The sequence below is a fragment of the Haliotis rubra genome, unplaced genomic scaffold (genome assembly GCF_003918875.1).
Source record: "Haliotis rubra isolate DU_JTF1 unplaced genomic scaffold, ASM391887v1 Scf1525, whole genome shotgun sequence".
Lineage (NCBI taxonomy): Eukaryota > Metazoa > Mollusca > Gastropoda > Lepetellida > Haliotidae > Haliotis > Haliotis rubra.
In genome coordinates this window covers 131,679-154,469 of record NW_025765476.1, presented here as the reverse complement: position 1 = coordinate 154,469, position 22,791 = coordinate 131,679, and the positions used below count along the sequence as shown (strand labels likewise).

Genomic DNA, 22,791 nt, shown 5'->3' with positions numbered 1-22,791 from the left:
TTTTAAGAAAACACATATCTATTCGATGATGTTGGGACATCCACAATTCAACTGAGCAGGGATCAGCTTCCTCGAGACTGGAGCAATCTGGAACAAGGCAAGTAGCAAATAATGTTGCATCTAAATGTATGACAATGTGTGCAAAATGCTAACAATTTCTTTGAGGGGCATCTTACAAGATGGGAAGTACAATTTTGACAAAATATATGGATAACAACGTATTTTATTTTGTTAGTACCACGTTTCGATGCATATTTTTGCTCTGTTGTCGATCTGTACCGAAACATCCCACCCTCGAATTGATTGTCACACTTTGAAGGAAACCGGAACTGTCCTGATTGTTACGGCCTAAATGATATATATGTATTTATTCTAAGTATGTTTGTTTCATAGGTGTGGCAGAGAATTGTTATAGTTTATGGTCAAAGCGTTCTAATCGGGTTATACTCAGTGATTTCAAAGGGGGACTACTGCTGGGAAGTGATATGTTTAAGTTGAGAAGTATGTCACCTGCTTGCCATGTGAGCGACTTCTCTCTGTAATCAGATGGTCTACCAGCGGCATGAATTACTTTGACATTTTTGCTAGGAAGCAGTTTGTGTTTGGGGCAACCAATGTATTAGCAGCATGTTTGCAATATTCAGTAATGTTATTTGTCCGTATTCCAAATGATTTCGAAACTGTAGTCACGAGTGTGCACGAGTCCTCAGTGTAGAATTGTACATGTTGGATTGTTAAGGCTTAACAGTGTAATGGTTATTATATTGAACTATTGACCATGCAAGTGAACAGTAACTTTTGTCATCTGTACAGGTAGACTATATACTTTGTCAAAAACATGACTTACTGATGAAGTGGGAAACCTTAATATTGTGAGAGCATTATACATTATTCAAGATTCCCTTATTTCTTTGAGTCTACAGCGAGAAAACTTGTATCGAATTGACTTTGGAAGAACTATAAAAATTGATGTTTTACCCAAACATTAGTATTGACGAAAGGAAACCTCGGAGTCAGACAGATGATAGTCTGACAAGTATTGACGGGAGAGCAGAGGCTTGGATTATAAAAATGACAGGGAAAGGTATTCAGTTCGTGGCACTTGTACGAAGTTAATCTTGCAGAAGAACAAAATTGATTCTCTGATGCGGATGGAGGATGATTACACTTATGTTCAAGCTGCATACAGAGAAGTCTCCTGAAGACTTTGTCAGAAACGTATCCTTTATGATGAAGTTGAAAACTTTTATTGTTGTGATAATGCAGGGGGCGTTCAAAAATTAGTCAGCCTCATCTAGAAAATGATAAAAATGCAGGTGTTTTATGTTATATTTTTCTACATACTTGTATTATCTGTCAACCTCAAGCAAATTGCTTTTGTTATGTTCCAGACTCACGATCCCAATTTTGTTTGACTTTTGTCTTGGTACCCCACAAAAACGCAAAATCTGCAATATATGCATCACAAACTTCAGCAAACAAAATGTGCAAAAAACATTTTGTGTGTTTGACTTAGACAGAAGTCCGCTAGAATCATACTTAGGTATCAAAGTGGATAAAAAAGCAATTTGAAACTACAGTGGCTTGTTAAAGTGACTCTCCCCTTCATATTTACTGAAAGATCTTATTCTGGAGACACTACCCATCCCCTTTCAGATGACGTAATCATAAGGACAAAACTTATTCTTATGTTTTCATTTATTCATACATGATGCCAAGGGTTCAAACTAAATACTGAATGATCACACAAGTGTCAGCTCTCAATATATTGTTAACAATGTGAGCTTGAATATCTGGGCACAATGGTTTTGAAAGAATAGAATGAGGGTGTCCTTAAAAAACAGCCCACGTCTGAATATAATTCAAGCAAATCCAAATCTTTGAATGTTTATTATGACGAAGTCATCCAATACTATTCTAAACATATGTTATAAGATATTATCTGAGGACCGTATACTATTATCCAAGCGGTACCAAATGGCAGATAGTTTCTCATTTTCTGTAATTTGTAAAGAAATATTATATCCCAATCTGTTATGATGACTAATATCTCGTTAACCACATTACCCACGTATGTGAAATTTTCGATAAGGCTTTGCTAATAATTACTTCAAAATATTAGACATCGAGAATACAGTTAGGCTGACTACTTTTTGAACGCCCCTCGTATGCATATATAATGGTATTACCTCAACATTCCCTTATTTCTCTATGTATGCAGTCAGTCTATGGCGAGGAAACATGTACCAAGTTAATGTTCGACCTTACACTGATGATGAGGGTTCAAAAGTCGGACAAATATGTCAATGAAAAGTTTTGTTCACAAAATCAGGGAAAACTTCAAGGAAAAACGAATTTGATCATGTGATAAATAAGTTGTTTACAACAGGATTATCAAAGGTGAACTGGATTACCGAGGTCCATTTTGTTCCTCAACCATGACGTTTACGTCTGGCCCAAAGGATCGTCAGGCTTGTCAGCAAACATGCGGCCACTAGTTCCAAGAGTTCGACGATGGTGAGTATACTGGCCCCAAGAAACAGCCCCATCTGGCCACCAATATTGGCTGCACAAGTAGACAATATCATGTCAGCTTGACATTAAGTATGCGCTGTTAGTATTTCTGTGTCAACAAGGTGTCAATGGCAGTTCTATCTTTCCAAAGATAATAAATTTTATCCTTTTGGAGAAGAAACAACACATTTGTAAGTCTTTCCAGTACACTATTCTGTATAAATTGTATTTAGTGTACTGTGAGAGCAATGTTGAACATGCTCATTTGCCTAAAACGTTAAAAGCAATAATTCGGTGCTATCGAACCAAGGATCACAAACCAGTCGGATCACGGACTACATTGTTCTTCTACAGGGCTAGCTACTGCGACCCAACTAACTTGAAAACATTGCCCCTAAGAAAGGCATTGAAATACAACAAATTAATAAACATTGATACCGACCAAATATTTCACCCAACTCCAGTTCTGGTACGTGCTCGGTCCTTTCAACTACCATGCTGGCAAGTCTGATTTGTAGAACCAGGTAATTTTGTCTGGATGATATAAGGAAAACATGAGTAAAGAGTTGCTCCACAGAACCTGCTGAGATTATAAATACGGTGACAAAACCTATAGGTGTATGCTTTGTTGTAATTGTTGAGACATGTTTCCATTGTTATTTCTTAACTATCAAGTTCCTATGCATCTTGTTGAGTAAATTCAAAGATATATCAAATCAGTGTAGATCCGAGAAACGATGGATGGTTTGCTGCAGTACCATGGATGATACTTGTATGAACGATCTTTGTTAGTTCTTTGATGTAATGATTGTAATCGTATCGGGCATATTGTTTGCACGATCACTTATCTATGCAATTTGTAATTTGAAAGATGGAATACTAATTTATCAAAGATATGCTTCACCACAGATCAATTCTCACCTTATCTTGTCAGGGGTATATGCCGCATTCAGTAAAGTAAACGGGAAGGTGACCTTTGATGGCAGTACCATGGATGATACCTGTATGTCATACGATGTCTCTTCACATGGGTACTGACATGCACAACTCTTCCCCATCCTGGCTTCCCACTGTACTTGATCTAAACACAAATAAAGAGTTTTGCATTAAGCAAATCCATATGGCCCTAAGTGATATGGTGTTAGTAAGTTGTATTTCACCATTATTGTGTAAGTTTATATTGACTTTACTCGTCACTATGTGTCATGTGGAAAGATGTTCGTACATTATATGTATACATTATACATTACACATAAATCATGACACCAGTTCCTGTTAAAAAATTGTGTACAATATACAAGGATTCTCTCTGCCTGTTCCATTCCTTCTTGTACCAAAACGGTTTTAAGAGGGAGAACTCGTTTCCAATGTCAGAGAGTGTTTGCTTGAAACAAGGAGCCTTTGCATGTTTGTTTATGGCAGCCATCGGCAGTTGAGGATGCGCTTACCCTGTTGCGACTTCATTGTAGCGTCAGTATGTTATAGTGATGTTTAGACACACGCTTATGATATGGTCGTGCTTTTGCGGCTTTTACTATGGACAATCAACAAAAATAATGCATCTGTACCACGAAAATGTCAGTGCTGTATATATAGGATCTACGTGTTTGCAATTTCGGTGAAATGGAAATGATCTTACCGTAACATGTTTTCACATCCTTCACAGAGCAGTGTCGTAAACTGACTCTTGCTGAAAAATATATCACCAGTCAATGTAATACAAAGCACCTATGCAACTAGAAGTTCGAATTTAATAATTCAAATGTGTTTAAATGCCACAGGTTCAAGAACTATCTTAAAATGAAGTGAATCTTTTCTGCATAGTAAAATGTTATTTGTGTATTGTTAAGGTTAAATGGGGAAAAGAAAAAGAACCTAAACCCACAACTTAGAAGAGATTCCAACCAATAGTTTCAAAAAATGCCCTAAGTAAAAACGACCATATTCGTATTCTGTGATATCATTTTGATACTTACATCAAAATGGCAAGAACTGTGTTGTTGCTTTCATTGGGATGTGAAGTGTTCATTTCTTTTGAAAATGGGAAAGGTACCTTGCTGGGGTTCCCATCCGGCGGTGCAGTTACAGGCATCCATGGCAGCCTTATTGGAGCACTCCAGAAGACACCCGTCAAAGCTGTACACCTTGAACCACTCCAGAGGGTTGACAAAGTCCGAGGCTGTAGTGTCCACACAATCCGTCCCGCGGGTATTATAGGGGTCTGGAAGGTACTTCATCTGAGGGCATGTATCAACAGACGCATCTTAACATCATCGTAAGGACATGTTATTTGTTGGCAAAGTTGGATTCCAGATGCATGAGATTGTATGCTCTAATCCGACAGGCGTGTCCAAGATATTGATGGCCCCGCAATTCACTGTGCATGGTTGTGTCTCTTCCGAGTGCCAGAAACATCCAACACTGGTTCGAATCCTAGTTCACCATCATTGTGCTTCCAGCTTTTTCAGCCCCACTACTTTTTCCACCATTTTGCTGTGAATGTACCAGATTCTCGTTATTTAAACGGGTGAAATTAACTGATTTTGATGTTATGTTGTGTGTACTTATAAACCTACTCTGCATTTTAACTCAGGACTCAAATTGATTTTTTTAGACATAATTCTCTCTTGACACAAACTCACCTTTTTCTTTGTCAGCCCAATGCGTGTCGACGTCCCGACCGATACACCAATCAGTGAATGATCACTGTAGCTTGGTGCTGTTTCAGGTTCATCGATATATACCTGATTCAACAAAAAGAAGATGACATTGTAGGATCGAATTGGAAGTTTAAGAGTGAGTGAGTGAGTTCAGTGTTACGCCACTTTTAACAATATTCCAGCTATATCACGGCATGGAAGTTTAAGAGTGCTCCCTTCATATCAAATATACATGCCATTATATTTGGTATGAAAACATGATGGCTTCTTTTTTTAGCCTGACTTTAAATTTTTAGCGAACTAAACAAAGTTAAAAATAACTGACTTAAATATTCTTTGCCCGGTTATTATACTGCTTCTTGGATTTTTAGCAGTGTTTCAGCTATATGACGGCAGTCTGTAAATATTTGAGAATAGTCGAGACAAACCAGTGACTGAAATGATAAGAAAGGATCCACATCGTCAGAGTGTGTTGTACAAAAAATCAATCAAGTCATGCAGTTTGGCAATCTGAATCTGAAAGATAGAATTGTCTGACGTTAAGTCATCTGAATTAATGGCAAAATGTTGGTCTGGAAATGTCAGTGATTGTTATACTACATTCGTCTTAGACTATGAACACATTTAATATAGATTCGTTTGCTATTAGCCTCCAAGGCACATGTGTGTGCCTGTCAGAATTATCTTTACCTATTATGATATTTACCTGTACCCCTGCCTCGTATGTAGCTCCCTCCAGATAGGTATCTTGCATGATGTCAATAGACATTAACAGTGCTGTTTGTTCAGACTCAAGAGCATTGACATCAGTGTTAGCGTTGAAGGTGAAGCAGCGATGATCTTGCTTCTGGCTGTAGTTCAAGCTTTCCTGGAGGATTCGGTTGTTTTTGAAGAATATGACTTTAAAAATATCTTCTTTTTTGTATGCCCCACCAGCCCAGAATTTGACATTATCCAGTTTATCGAGCTCTCTCTCTTCCTCTCCGTCCCAGTCAACTTGCGGTAAAATGTGTGCAAGGTACCCAGAGCTGCGAAGATAGGCTAGCTCTGCGTTAGTTAGGTTCTGTTCGCTTATGTCAAACTTGTTCAGGGTGCATATAGTGATAGCAGGAAACCTGATCTGTTGTTTGCGTTCTCTTGTAATCTTGGTGATGAAGCTGTAGCTGTAGTACTTCTTGTAAAGATCAGCCAGCGCACTCAGACTCACCCCAATCATTGTTAAAAGCAGCAATGCCCATAATATTCTGAAACAGTAATATACACTGGTTTACTGCTTTTTAGAGACAACGTTTGTAGAATTATTTATTCTCATTTGTTCTCGGTCACTTTTGGTTTTGATTTTGACTAGACACCGTGACCAGCTGAGCAATCATTTTACTGACTGGGTTGCACATAAAAATAGTGTAAAGAGGCAATCACACGTGTGTGTTTCAGATCATAAGAAGCGAGACCTTCGGAGTTTAGAACAAATACTGTGTTCGATACTATATATTTCAGGCTGTATCCTCTTTATCATATAAATTCTAAAACTCTACAGTTCTTTCCTATTCCTTTGGAGTAGTTGATTGGACAGAACAAGACATCCAGAGTCTTGACCGCCTGACCAGACGGATCATGTCTGATAACAGAGCCCACCACCCTCGCTCCTCTCTCAATCGTTTATATATGCCAATCAATTCGTGAGGTCGGGGTTTGATTAATGTGGACGCTCTTCATGACAAAATTTCATTGTGTACTTTTGCACATATTTATTTCTCGGATGATCCTCTGGTGATGCATGTCAAGACTCATGATGAAAGCAAGAAGAAAATCTGATATTTGAGGTTGATTTTGTAGATGATGGTGTGCTGATGGACGGTGCAGCAATGGGAGTAAACCAGGTGAAATCCTTTACCAAGTCTACTCAAAGTCGGTCATTTGTGGAGAAGCTTTCTGAGAAACCATTGCATTGTGTGTACATGCAATGTGAAAAACAGAACAGTAATCCAACCGACTTCTTCACTACGTCGGGTAGTCTTAAATGTGAAACTGAGCGCTTTCTTTTTGCTGCTCAAGACCAGTCACTTCCCACTCGCAATCGCCAAAATGTGATTCTAAAAGAAAATATTTGCATGAAATGTCGATTGTGCAATTAATTTACAGAGACGTCAGTGGATGCCCTTCCTTGGCACAAACAGCATATCTTAAACGATATGATGGCATGGCTCGTTGCTTTTACTACCGTCTCCGCCATGCCTGTGGTTTTAACTCTGAGGTCCATCCATGGTACGACCGTGAATATGTCCAGGGCGTCATGGAAAATGCTGCTTTCAAACTTCTGTGGAATATCCCCATACACAGTCTGAGAAGAATACCTCCCAACAAACCTGATCTTGTCCTTTTTCATAAAGCTAATGAATTTATTTATAACATTAAATTTTCATTCGCTTTTGACAGCAACGTGATTGGCAAGATTCAGGAAAAGCATGATAAATATGCGGACCTCGCCTTTGAAATGTCTCGCTTGCATCCAAAGTACACTGTCGTCAGACTCCCCATTGTTCTCGGTGCCCTTGGTTTGGTACATCCTCATCTCTTCGCACAGATCAGGAGAGTGCCCAGGGTCTCCAAAGGGGGCACAGCCCTTCTGACACATTGGGTAATGCAGAAAGCTGCAGTGTTGGGGAGTCTACATGTAGTACTTGAAGTTCTTGGTGTATTTGACTGGGCAGTGTTTCCTGGGGAAAGTCCCATTTGCTGTCTACGCTGCGTGTAGAGGGGGGCAAGGGCCTTGAGCTGAAGATGAACCTTACCAGCCTGACTGTGCTAGGGTCACCCGAACCCTATCTGCTGCATATTTACCTTAATCTGTAAAACATGATCCTTTGAGCTTTCTGCTCAATAAAAAAGGAGGGTTACCACCACTTACCTCCTTAACATGGATGACATCGAGCTCCTTGCCAAAAGAGATACCAATTTGAAAGTGCACTTCTTGTCAAGTCCTTTTCTTGAGCAAGTTGTTTAAGACCAGGCCTACACTTATCTTGGAATGCACGTACGAGACAAGCTCCAGAATGTAAAGATTCAAGACAAACTTCGAACTGAGTATAAACTCGCTTAAAGAAAATCTGAAGCTCAGAGCTAAATGCTCGAAACAAGGTCGAAGCCACCAATACTTTTGCTTTGCCAGTTCTTTCCTATTCCTTTGGAGTAGTTGATTGGACAAAACGAGATACCCAGCGTCTTGACCGCCTGGCACAGATCAGTAGAGTGCCCGGCTTCTCCAAAGGGAGCACAGCCCTTCGGACCCTCTAGGTCTACATATTCTCAGGAAGGATCAGTCTGGACTAGTGAAAGCTATACAACATGTGGACCACGTGGTCGACAAACTGATACAGTTTGGTTACATGAAAGCTGAGATTATTGAAAAACCTCAAACCTCCTTTGACTGTGCTGGAGAACTGCTGTCTATCTTATCTAGACGGGGGGCCCACTGACTGTTGTAGAGTGAGTGAGTGAGTGAGTGAGTTATTTAACGTCACATCGGCAATATTTCAGCCATATCGTGACGAGAACACTTGACATTGGAATAGAATATATATAGAGATTATAAAACCTGCCGACAAAGGACAGTAAAGCAACTAGAGTATCACAGATATATATGTAAAACTAGTAATTGAATCTAAAACATTTTAACTATAGGGGACAACACAATATGAAAATGGGCTATAGATCGCCAACAACTGAAGGTAGATCACCATACTAGGGACCATGGGGACTTACAGTACATTTGCTTCCTGCATGGGCCCTAGCTGGATTTACATCATCCCCTCAGCCGTTAGCAATTGAGATATATCTAGCCATACATTAAAATTACACATATTTTACGATTAAAAAACGGAAAGTTGAAATTTACTTTGAATGTTTTTGGGACTTACGTACCCTCTTAGGAGGACAATAATTTTACAGTACTTTCACCCCCCTCGAGGATACAGCCACTAACAATCTATGTTACTAATTCAAACTTCCAATCATAAAATATTTAGCTATTTCCAAATCAGTTAACAAATTTAATTCTTTTAAAAAAGCAGTAATTAAATGAGGACTTATATTAGGAAAAAGATCCTTCATAGTTCGGGATTTGAAATAGATATCCCTTGTGATGGAGTACTCAACACAGTCAAGCAAGACATGCTTGACCGTGATTCGTTCATCACAAGGGATACAAAACGGAGGATCCTCACCTTTTAATAGGTACTCATGCGTATATCCTGTGTGGCCAATACGACATCGTCGTATGATGACCTCTTCAAATCTGGACTGACAACCCAAGTAAGTGTAACCGATATAGGGTTTTATTTCATGTAATTTATTGCTACCTACTTGGGTGTCCCACTTCTCTTGCATCAGATCACGGATATAAGATCTTATAGCAGCTTTGTAATCAGAGTATGGGATCAGAAGTGGTGTCACAGATTTGTTGAGTGCTGCCTTAGCAGCAATATCAGCCATTGTGTTCCCAGAAATGCCAACGTGGCTGGGTAACCAACAAAAGACGATGTCGCATTGGCCAGTAGCAAGTTCATTGTACAATTCAATAATTTCTGATACAAGTGGATGTTTGCAAGAAAGATTTGTAATAGCCTGAAGACACGAAAGAGAATCAGAAAAGATGATATATTGTTTATATTTACGGTGTTTATAAATATATTTAAGAGCTTTTAGTATTGCGTTTGCTTCTGCTGTGAAAATTGAACTGTCATTGGGTAATCTGGAAGATATTGTTTTGGACCCAATGACAGTGGCACAAGCAACCGCGCAACCATACTTGGACCCATCTGTAAATAAGGATTTATATGTATTATATTTACTTTTTAATTGATTATATTCTTGTTTATATTGTAATTCATTTGTTTCCGATTTTTTAAATGTTGTAAGTGTTAAGTCAACTTCTGGTCTAACTAACTGCCAAGGAGGAGAAGAAAGAAGACGGGAAGGAGCTATATTTTCCAGCTCAATGCCGGCAGCAGCAATAAATGGCTTAATTCTGAGCCCAAGAGGCGGAACAAGAGAAGGTTTTTTGTTATACAAATCCTCATAAAAAGGATTAAAGACACAGTGAAATGCAGGATTAGACTCGTTAGAATATAATTTTGTAATATATTGTAAAGATAATTTTATACGGCGTTGGTTAAGAGAAGGTTCATCTGCCTCGACGTAAAGACTGTCAACAGGACAAGTTCTGAAGGACCCAAGACAAAGTCTCAGACCTTGATGGTGGACTGAATCTAAGAGTTTTAGGTTGCTTTTACAGGCTCCACCATATACGATGGAGCCATAATCAAGCTTCGAGCGGACAAGTGATCTGTAAAGGTGTAGGAGCGTAGCTTGATCCCTTCCCCACATTGAATTAGACAATAAATCGAGTGCCTTCAGGCATTCAGTTTTTAGAGATTTGATATGCGGAAGAAAAGTTAAATGGGAGTCGAAAATGAGACCTAAGAACTTGGCCTCTTTTACAACCTTGATGGGAGTGCCATTTAAAAACAGTTCTGGGTCTATATGTGGTTTATATTTACGGCAGAAATGTATGCAATTAGTTTTTTGATTTAGAAAATTTAAAGCCGTTTTCAAGACACCATTTATGTATTTTATTTAAACACAACTGTAGTTGCCGTTCAATAGTATGCATATTCTTACCGCGACAAGAAATGTTAAAATCATCCACAAAAAGTGATCCATCAATTGAATCGTTTAAAACCTTGGATAAGCTGTTGATCTTAATGCTAAATAAAGTGACAGACAAAATACTTCCTTGGGGGGACACCCTGATCCTGATTATAATGGTTAGACAGGGTTGAACCCACTCGGACTTGAAATTGCCTGTCTTTTAAAAACTGTGATATAAAAAGAGGCAAACGGCCTCTCAAACCAAAATCATGTAAATCCTTCAAAATGCCATGCTTCCAGGTTGTATCATAAGCTTTCTCAAGATCAAAGAAAATTGATACAGCATGTTGTTTATTTACTATAGCATTTTTAACAAAGGATTCTAAACGTACCAAATGATCAATGGTACTACGATTTTTCCTGAAAACCACATTGAATATTGGTTATAAGGTTATTGGTTTCAAGATACCAAGTTAATCTATTATTCACCATACGTTTCATGGTTTTACAAACACAGCTAGTTGGAGAGATCGACCTGTAATTCGACGGATCTGTATGATCCTTGCCAGGTTTTGGTATTGGGACTACAATGGCATTACGCCATGAAGGAGGAAATTCTCCAGACGTCCATATTTGGTCAAATACTTCTAAAAGTGTCATCAGACATGGTTCAGGAAAGTGTTTCAGTAGCTGGTAATGTATATTGTCATCACCCACTGCAGTGTCATGAGCTTGCTCAAGAGCAGTATGTAGCTCATGTAATGAAAACACTTCATTATAATTATAATTAAGTTTGGAGACATATTTCCTCCAAGATTGTCGTTTGTTTTGTTTGAAGGTACGACGGGCCTTCGCATTGAGTATTTTAAATTTATTTAAATTATGGACAGTTGGATGATGGCGGAAATAATGTTCTGCCTTTTTCCTCGCTTTTCTGGCTTGTCTACAGTCTGTATTAAACCGTACGTGTGGAGTTGTAGAGGATTTCGGTATACACTCATCAGCTATTTCCTTTAAAACGTCAGCAAAAATCTGAATTGGGTCAGGTACGTCACTGAAGCATTCAGGTCGTAGTTTCGATTTACATATAGTTTGAAATAAAGGCCAGTTAGCCTTCGAAAATTCCATCTTGTATATGATGGAGAATCAGATGGAGTTATTTCTGAAAGAATAGTTGGGAAGTGGTCACTTCCACAGAGGTCACTATGGACAGACCAATCAAATTCGTTTAGGAGGTTAGTGTCTGCAAGAGACAGATCTAGAGAAGAATAGGTTCCGGTTGCTGGATGCAGGTAAGTGCTTGAATCATCATTGTATATACATAGGTCATTATTGGAGATAAAATCTTCCAGTATTTTACCTTAAGTATTAGTGTTTTACCACCCCAGAGCGGGTTGTGACCATTTAGGTCACCCATAATAACACAGGGCTTCGGGAGTTGATCATAGAGTGACTGTAGATCAGTCTGATGAAGTGCCCATGAGGGCGGAATATATACAGAGCATAATGTAAATGCTGCATCCAGAGTAAGTCGCACAGCAACAGCTTGGAGATTAGTTTTAAGTGTAACAGGGCTGTGAATAACATCCTGTCGTGTAAGGATAGAAGATCCTCCAGTGGCCCTATCACCCAGAGGAGAATAATGATGAAAGGCTGTAAACTGGCGTAAAGTAAAATTATCCGTCTGTTTCAGATGCGTTTCTTGCAGACAGAATGCTGATGGTGTTAGATCCTGGACTAATAGCTGTAGTTCATTAAAATTTGTCCTCAGACCTCTACAATTCCACTGCACGATATTAGTAAAACGACCTATCTTTTAGGCGGATTGATAGGGGACCTACCCCTCACTTTCTTCGAGGGCGACGAGCTATGTGCCCTGGGATGGATGCTTTCTGACACATCCATGTCCTCGAGTGAACCGTATTTGTTATATAATTGTATACGGTTTTCTGAACCCTTAGAGGGTCTACCACTTTTTTGCACACTTTCCGTCCTAGGTTTAACTGTATTTTTGACCACACTCTTTGAAACTGTGTCAGATCCAGTGTTCTGAGTGGGCAATAATTGAAATACATCCTGAACTTTGGTTTGTCCCGACTCTGAAGTCTGACTAGATTGTTCAGGTGTAAGAAGGTGAGGGGTATCGTTTGTAACCCAGGTCAAGTCTGTTTGACACTCTATTGAACTACTGGATACTGGCGAATTTACTTTTGACAAGCTTTCGGAGGGTGTCCTGACGACTGATGCATATGATTCATTTGGAACTGTTGAATCAACAAGCTTTTGGGCATCAGCGAAGCTAATGTTTTGAGTGAATTTCACCTTGTTTATTTCCATTTGTTTTTTCCATATGGATATGGGACAGTCTTTAGAAAAGGAGGAATGATTACCTGAACAATTTGTGCATTTTTTTAAGGCACTTTCACAATCTTCAGTTACGTGTGAAGTTTCGCTACAGTGAACACATGTTATAGGCTTTGTGCAAGTGTTGACACCGTGGCCATACTTTTGGCACCTGAAACATGGCAAGGGATTTGGGATGTAAATAGCAACTGTGATGTTACAGTAACCAACCTTTACAGACTTTGGAGGATTTGGTGAAGAGAACGAAAAGAGGTACGTGTTTTTCGGAATTACGTCATTGTTTTTGCGGGTGGTAAATCGCTTGACATATGTCACTCCCTGATCTTTCATTTCGGATACGATGTCCAGTTCTGACATGTCGGCCAACAAACGATCTCTGTCTCTTATAATTCCTTTGCTGGTGTTCAGTGTTCTGTGCGCAGTAACTGAAACGTGGATTCCAGCAAATGTTTCCTTAGTCATCAGGTTGGCAGCTTGTTGTTTCCGAAGGCATTCAATCAATAATGATCCCGAACGCAAGCGTTTTATGGTCTTTACTTCACCAGCGATGCCATATATACCCTTAGAAATCACAAAAGGATTCAGCTTGAGTGGTGTCTCGTCTACAGTGTCGAGAACCAGGAAACGTGGCCAATTTTCTGTTGATTTGGAAGGACTCTGCTCATCATCATTATCGAGTGGACGTTTTGGTTTTTTTGTGGGGGTTTTGGTAATCCATGGTAAGTTTAATTTTATTCATCATCCGGGCTTCCCACCCACCACGGAGTATCACAAGGACAATGCTAATCACAAGCGGGTTTCCGACTTGCAGCACCAAGGATACCTGGATGATATACTCAAGCAGAACAATCAACAAGCAATTATTCCACCAGATTGGCCCATGAGCCACTGCCTTCTGGACATAGGACTCTAGGCAAATTTCAATAGAACATTTTATTGATGACATTCATGTTAATCAATCACAATAATACTAAGTCGCAGTTGTACAATGAAAATATAAATATATCATCTTGAAGCCAAGATCACTGACAAAATTTGAAATAATTTCTAAAATTTGTGCAGCAAAATTTAAATGTACAGGGCTTAACATGACCAGCCGATTGATAGAACCGGGCCAGTTCTACCACCCGTCTAGGTGAAGTAAGGGGCGAAGTGGTGTGTTGGGCAGAGGAACACTGTTCCTGGAACCAGTGCCCTCAACCACCAGACTCCCGTCCTCCACCGACACAGGGGCGCAACCCACGGCAAACGGGTTGTTGGACCAAATATACCCCCGGGTCCACAACGGGGGGTCGAAGAGCGCTTAGCATTACCCAACACCCACCACAAGGAGGTGGCTCTTCACGGGTGCCGGCTCTTGTAGAGCTTTGGAGGAATGTGGAGAGACAGAAGAAATGACATTGCTGGGTCTTGACACTCCTGATCCTACTGACAAAAATCTAACAGAAAGTTACAGAAAATCTGAAAATATGAGGTGTACTCGAGTGGAAAGTCTTACCCCCTGAGCGATTGATTGTGCTCACCTTGAAACACTGGCTGGAGCTCCCCAGTGTGTTCCAGCAAATAGGACGTCATGAAGTCTAGTCACTCAGGTTTTTATGCACATATGGGGACTAACCTGTATGCCACATTGGATGATGAGCATGGTGTGGGTCTCAGAAAGTTGGAAATGAATCTTCATAAAGGGAAAGTCATACCTACTGCAAAAGGTATTCTGTTGTCCCTAGACCAGTGGAAGAAACTAGGATAATGTACAGAAGTCATGGAAGATTTTGTACCAGAATTGAAAGATATGGTGCTGTGTATGCTACAGGAAGATCATCAGAACCAGGAGCTTCAATGTGTTCCTTCTGTAACCTTAGAGACTGCAGTCACTGAGTGTAAAACTGTTTTTGTTTTAGACACTGAACTGTGTAGACGTGTTTCCGTTTCTCTCCCCCTTGGATATCATGGATGTGTGAGGACATTACCCCTTCAGCGAGACTGCCGTTGCCGATTGCTGTGTATTAAGTGCTAAATCCGATTGGACATCATCGAGAAATGGCTTGATTCGTTTAAGGACTGGCCTTCTAGACAAAAAGGCCCAGGCAGGATTTGTGTACATTATCAGAGGGGACGCTTGCAAGTGTTTTCAATGTGGTCTCGTTCTCAAGAACTGGGAAGTAGATGATGATCCCTGGGTTGAACATAAAAAAATGGTCTCAATACTGTCAGCATTTGGCTCTGAGGGAGTACCTCAGAAAGATGTGACTCGCCGAGGTAGTCATGTGGATTTACATATGTAACTAAGAGTGTGATGTTCGTTGTAAAATACTGTATATTTCCATTTGTGAAACTCTATCTGTTATTACTAATAAATCAATATTAGAATACATTTGCATTGGTTGTCTGTGACTCATTTGGAGTCATTTCGTGGGAAGAGTATCTCCAGCGTATGTATTACGATTCAAAACATTGTGGGAGTTATGCTGGCCCTGTTGAGTTCTATGAAGCTGTGAAAGGTGAATGTCAGTTAAGACTGTGGATATCTATATCAAAGGCCACGAGGACATTCTAGTTTCATGTATCCGTGGACCAGTGACAGTGACACATCATCTCAAGCTGCTCCCATTTTGGTTTTCATCACGAATCCGTGATAAAAAGAGTTTGAACCTGATGTTGACATTATCTGCCCAGGGCTGAAGCGAAAGGAGACCCTTATGATTCGATAATGCGTGGTGGAGAAAAATCTGCCATGATCTCTGTAGATCGATTTTTGGAATTGTATGTCTCAGAATGGAAGAAAAAGGACCCACATACCTCAGAACAGCCTAAAATGTATTTCATCACTCCTACTCAACAAGTAGTCGAACAGGAGAGGCGCGTATTCAGATGCAGAAGTCTATAAAAGAGACATCCAGCTAAAAGCCAGGAAATTAATTTTGTCCCAGAATCGCACAAAGAAATGGAAGATGAATGTTTAGATAAAAGCAGCTAGTAGACTGGTTAGCCGTCATTTAGACTAGGACCCCCATGCAGTCATCAACAATGTGGCTCATGTGCAATCACAACTTTCCAAGTAGGGATGTCATGCTCAGACATCTCAGGAATCAACATGGACGAGCAATGCAACCACCTCAAGTACCACCACAGTTCCCACCACCACTACGTCCACCTCCATAGCCACACTCAGAGCCACAGTCAAAGCCACAGAACCATGCTCAGATCCACAGGGCCACACTCTCAGGGCCACAGAGCCATTTGGCAGCCATAGGGAGCGATAGGGAGTCATTCGGCAGCTACTATAGTAGGGTTAGTTTGATAAATGAATTACATTCAATACAGTGGATCATGTAAGGAAAGACTGTCCTGTACCCGATTGTTCAGCTTGACATTTATTGAGAGTACCCACTCATTTATCAAAAGTACACAAGAAAAAAACCCTGGTTGAAAGAGATGAACAGAATGACTGAAGTCAATTTACTTAAGTCGGATCCATGACAGTTTCCTCCTTCCCCTGACTTGGCAGCAGCAGTCGATACCAAATGGTCTCCTTACATCTGCACACCATCTAAACCAGCTGCAACCACATCAATCAGAGAGTGCTAACCCGTCTTTTGAAGAATGTAGGCTACTACATCCATTCACCATGCTCGTCTCTGGGCCGACCTGCTGTGGGAAAACAAGCTTAGCAAAGAAGATTCTAGAAAGGAAGAACATTAGACCATATCCTGAACATATCATATGGCTCTACAACAGATGGCAGCCACTGTATAATGCCATTCAAAACTGTGTTTATCCAAGTGTTGAAGTCCATCAAGGCATTCCTTCTGACCTAAAACAAGATGAGTTTCTGGACCCAAGTGTTGTGAACGTCATTATCCTTGATGACTTACTGTTGACAGCGAGCAAAGAACCACACATTGCAGATCTCTTTGCCAAAGGAAGTCATCATCATAATCTCCCTGTGATAGCCTTGAACCAGAGTTATTTGTATTACAGCAAAGACCCTACTCACAGAAGAAACTGTCATTATCTGCTTCTGTTCAACAATCCTATTGATAAACAACCCATCATGATTTGGCAAAGCAAATGTATCTAGAATATTATTAATATTTCATCGACCCATTCCAAACAGCTACCCAGAATCCTTATGGATACTTGTTGGTGGATGTTAAACCACAAACACCTCTCCATTTGCGACTTTGTCCCAATGCATTCAGTTCAAAAGTAGACCTCCAAGCCAAGACAATTCAGTGTGAGACTTACAGAGTGAGCAGATGTGAAGAAAACCTCCCAACAATGCCATCTTGTGATGTCTGTGGACTCACATGCACGATTTGCAAAACATAGAAGAAACTGGTGTCCCCAAAAGTCCCCAGTAAGTCGACGTGGGACACCCCAAGTGGGATTCAAAAGGAAGTGGAAGGAAGACAACTTCTCTGCTGTGGAGACGCCTTGTCATCTGGTGGACTGTGTCTACTGTGGTCAGGTGTTTAGCATATACCACAATTTACAAAGACAGTTACATGATAAAGACTCTCCTGATATGGAAAATGATGGTAAGGAATCTTAAAGTGATGTTAAAGATGATGAAAATAAGAAGAAAAACAAGATGGATGACCTGGAACAGCAAGGTATAAGACAAATGTATTTACATATGCACAAGTTATAAATAAAGACTTTTTCCATGAGAAGCAACAGCTGTACAAGGAAAGAAATGATAGAAGACAGACTGAAGAAATTAATATGGAGCACTTTTAAAGAGACGTATGCACGAGTTATCAATTATCTGTATTATATGCAGTTGGGTGTAAAGACACAAGAAATACTGAAGCAAGTACAAGACACGAATAATATATATCATGGAGTGTTTTCTGTACAAACTGTACAACTATAAATCTTCGGTGGAAGATTTGGTTGGAGATGATGAAGACATGATATCTGATACAGAGCGTGAAGTATTTGGACAGTAGGAGGAAAAGGAACAATAAGATGTTGTAATTCACAAAAGATGTAAAGTAGACTTTTGGAGTGCTCCTTTCCTAATATCTACTGATTGAAACAGAGCTGATAACTATTATATGAAATCTGTATATCTTTCTTGTTTGATTATGGTACGAAATACATCTGACTGATATTAAACCAGATAACATAAACATGACCTGTTACTTAAAAGAGATATCCAATATAAACACAACTGATAATGAAGATTAGCTTGACGCTATTAGTGCCTGACGATGATGAGACTCAACCCAAAATGTACTAGAATTTGTTTTTACTAAGAAAATGTCATCCCAAATATAGCATATGTTACAACTGACCACTTTCTAAATGGCATTGTGTAATCAAAGATATCAATACATGATCGTGTTTAATTATTACCACTGAATTTATGTGTTTCATCAGAAACCATACAATTCATAGTCCTGCATTTGTCAGAAAATGTTACCGGTAACAACAGGGTTCGTGTTATGCGCCCCTACACTCTGTTGGAACAATAAATGGCTAATCAGAATTCGTGCGTGTATACAAATTCACTAAAACCGCGAGGAAATCAGTATGTAGCGTCTTTATCGATTTAAGTGCTTGGCAACTTGACAATAGCTATTGAAATAGCCTAAAGTCACTGAATTAATAATGGAGTGTTTTATCAACAGGTGAGGCGAGGCGGCAGGCACTACTGGACACGTCCTTATGACTAGAAATCTTTCTTTTAGTGAAGTAGCTAACAAAAGAGCGATACCTTATTCATTCAAGTACTAGTACACAATTTCACTAAACTGTAAAGTCATTCAAGATGTTCAGCACGCGCCTCGTGAGGGGCCCCCTGACAGTTGTGAGTGCTCAAACACAATATCAATTCAATTGTCAATAGAAATTCACCGAATCGTGAAGTAGCTAGATTGGGCAGGCAAGCAGTATCTTTGTAAAGAAGAATCACGTATTTGTGGTAGAATGTCTACAAATTTGTGTTGTCGCGCTAATTTATACACAACACATACAGAATTATTGTACGCAATAATCACTGCATAATACACATTCTATTGTGCTTTGTTGTTTCTCCAAATACTGTAGAAAGAAAGATTTTACTAGAACTGATGTGATGTGATGTCACACAAAGAGATGTGAATTTGGCAATGTCGAATGGTGTTTTGATGGTAATCGGAGTTGAAGCATGATTTTTATAGACTTATGCAAAACTGGATTAAACCGGATAATCAGTATATATCATATGATGTCATATGAATGTTCTATATCTCCGCCTAAATAGGTTACACATCTGCGAAATGAGGTCAATTTGGACCAGAAAGTTAAAGGTCACACACCTGCGTGATGAGGTGTAATTTGAACCCAAAGTAACCGGAATACTACTCGAGAGGTCATAACAACAGACTTCCAGGTCAGTTAAAATGTATGTATGTCAAACCAACCCCAGAAATGACTAGTCTCAGGTAAGTTTTGCGCAGCCTCCATCCAAGGACCTATTAAGTGACCAGGCGGACAAATACACATTGAAAGAATAAAATGCATTGTTCATGACAGTTCACTCAAACGCATTTCGTTCAGTTTGTGTTTATGGAATTAAAAACATACAACAAAATGCAGGTAAATTGGAGTTAAATTTCCGTAGACACTAAGTGCACGAGATTTGCCTGCAAGTGAACCACACACGCTCCCAGATATCAGGTGTTAGAATTTTAGTCTTTTTTTTAAACATCGCTGAGTGAGACATTAGAAATTTAGAGTTGGGTTAGAGTATCAGTCAGTCAGTCCATAGAGATTAATAATTTTAGCTTAGATATTCAGTGTGGTTTAGTCAGTAAAGAAAGTTGGAGGTTAGATATTCGGGGTTACATTAGTTTAGAATTAGTCGGGTTTTGACTATTAATGGAGTTAGAATTTAGATATTAGGACTTAGTAAAATTAGCTAAATTCTTAGAAATTCATCAACGCAAAAGTTTACATATTTAGTTAGTTCTTCACACATTCGTTTTTTAATCCATACGTGTTATCATATTTAGTTCTTCGGTTCCTCTTTAGAAAGCATTGTTATCACGTTTAGTTCCTGGTTTTACATTTTAGACAATAAGTGTTTAGTTGATTAGATCAATTTTGCAAAAGTTACGTTTTCCACAAAAACCGTCAGAACATGCATAAATATTAAGCATTTGTTTAGAACAAGAAATACAAGGACGCGACATACCTGACTAATATATGCCGCCTCTGACAAGGAACATATTTCCAACCGTGGAGACTGGTATCCTGCAGGAAGGCCTTCCGTAAGTCATGCCACTGCGAAAATACTTCTTCTCGCAATGTTCTACCATCCTTCAGCGTCGGAACCGACTCCACCTTCATGCTGCTATTCTACAGAACTCCGGTGTGAAGGATATGATTAATGTTTGCTGTGTAGTCCCAGAATAGGCTGACAGAACAGGTTTCATTCAGAAGTAGCATCGATGAATTCCCGTGAGTGACAATGCGCTCTGTCCATTGATGTGGTAATGCTGACTTTCAGTATCATGAATGTTTAATGCTTAACAATGTCAGGGCTAGAATGGATATCCTGGGGAAAAGGATTGCATTAAAGCAGTATGCGACTATTCTTGTGTTAGCCAGTATAATAGCCAGTCCTGTCAAACACATTAACAAATGAGTCGTAAAATGTAAACACGTGGTTTTGTCTAGCCTGTTCTACCTCTGATAATGTTTTTCATTCCGTGATTACTCAATTATCATCAACCATTAAACGTATTTTTTTCGGAACGATTATAAGTGTGTAATACACTCACACAATAGAATGAGATATGTCTCTACAGTTACTCGGTGCCTTTACAAAGTTTAGCTGGTGCAATTGGCGGTATATGCAGTGAGTGGAACTTTGTTAAAACCAGTAAAAATAGTGTCTGTGTGTAACAGTATTTAAACATAGATATATATTACAACATGTGTAGGAGACATGGGTTGCCCAGACAGCGGATGGGACGCATTTCACTGAGTTGTGTTCCTTGGAATCGTGGGTTCGAATGCCGGTTCTTGGCAGAAAACTACGATCTTGGGTTCGAATCCCGCTTAGCGACAGAAACCTCCTGTGTAGATGTTATTCAGCAACATACCTGTGTTCTTGGCCTTTGCCAAGGTGATGGACGTCTAATACCTCCATCACTTCAGCCGTTGTTCCTATACCAAGCTGACACACGGATGTTTTACAGAGGCACACTGTTCAAAGCAGCGTTAAACCCAACCCATCTCCTCACTACAATATGTAAATAGATAAAGCAATACATACAAAATACAATAACAATAGACTTGACAGGAAATACAATTTATATAAGGATAAATATCCCTTTGTACACACTGTATATGAAATAATGGAGATATACAATATTCTTCTCAGTCAGCAGAAGTTATGAGGTCATTTTATATGTAATTCGTAGGGCAAAACAGAAGACTGAAGTTTTTTGTTTATTTTTTCACTTTCGCTCTTTATGTCAGTGTCATTTATTCTACACAAACATAGAGCAACGTACATGTTATAGCAAAGAAACACGTGATTCTAATACAGTTTCCAAAAGTTTCCATTTCCATCATTTCGTTGGGCACATAATTTTCCACTTGGTATAAAAAATTATGAATTTATATAAAAACAATATGAGAGAGCAGACAATGTGGATAGTAGTTATTATTGATGATAATCCTCAACGTTTAGATACATGGAACATAATGAAGCTCATCAAAGGAAGCTCCGAAGGTGCGACTCTTGACGTCGTAGCATTCCACGTAGGGACATCATCCATACAACTCTGTACGAGGATGTCTCATAACTATTGTTATAACTTGACATTCAAGAAGAAATATTTTGTCACATTTTCTCTCGTATATAATATGAAAATAACACATAGATGAATTTTCGAATTGCATCTCTATGCATATCCTTATTTCTTCCCAGGAATGGATATTACATATGTAGGTAATGCTTACAAACCAAACACATCGCTCCGTGTTATTGTTGGTCCTGTCCACCACCATGCTGGAAAAGCCGATGTTCAGGACAAGGTGATCGTTTCTGACAATGATTAAGTGATGATGTCAACAAAAGGGCAAAGTAGTCAGTGATGGTGAGCTAACAAAACTCACAATCAGTGCAGGAAATAACATACATGGAACATAACGAAGCTCATCAAAGGAAGCTCCGAAGGTGCGACACTTGACGTCGTAGCATTCCACGAAGGGGCATCATTCATACAACCCTGTACGAGGATGTCTCATAAATCTTGTTGAATATTATGTTTTCATCCTGGGATACTTTCACAAATTCCCAACCACTAAACTATGTGGATGGCAGTGAAAATTGAGCTTCACTCTTATTGAAGTATCACATTTTACCCAAATGGAATTCAGGTTTGTGTGTTGTTGGCAGTGCTGTTTAAACTTTGGATGAAGTTGGTCTGGATTGTTCCTCGTGGTTTTCCTTGACCTTAACTCCGTTATTCAATTTCACAGTGATTTTAGTTCAATGTTGCTAAATTGAGCTGAAAACAACAGCAGCTCACGTTTTTGCAAAACAAGAATACCCTCAACGAAAAGGCAGTTTTATCTGAATGGTAAATGATTGCTGCTC

At 39.4% G+C, this 22,791-nt stretch overlaps 1 protein-coding gene across 1 annotated transcript; it reads right to left on the bottom strand.

Moving 5' to 3' along the window:
• LOC124270544 (acid-sensing ion channel 1B-like) lies at positions 1-20,559 on the bottom strand. Its single transcript, XM_046705564.1, has 9 exons — positions 20,374-20,559; positions 5,881-6,418; positions 5,157-5,258; positions 4,568-4,751; positions 4,154-4,204; positions 3,436-3,595; positions 2,957-3,048; positions 2,415-2,566; positions 1-87 (listed from the first exon to the last, which is right to left on the bottom strand). The coding sequence occupies exons 1-8, from the start codon at positions 20,526-20,528 to the stop codon at positions 2,433-2,435; spliced, it is 1,416 nt and encodes a 471-aa protein (XP_046561520.1). The 5' UTR covers positions 20,529-20,559; the 3' UTR covers positions 1-87; positions 2,415-2,432.
• Between the last annotated feature and the right edge of the window lie 2,232 nt (positions 20,560-22,791).

Excerpts from the sequence above, each read along its gene's own strand:
- LOC124270544 (XM_046705564.1), bottom strand. The coding sequence starts at position 20,528 with ATGAAGGTGGAGTCGGTTCCGACGCTGAAGGATGGTAGAACATTGCGA. Across the intron at positions 6,419-20,373 it reads AGGCGGCATATATTAGTCAG|AATATTATGGGCATTGCTGC; the intron begins GTATGTCGCGTC and ends TTACTGTTTCAG. Across the intron at positions 4,752-5,156 it reads TTGGGCTGACAAAGAAAAAG|ATGAAGTACCTTCCAGACCC; the intron begins GTGAGTTTGTGT and ends ACATGCCCTCAG.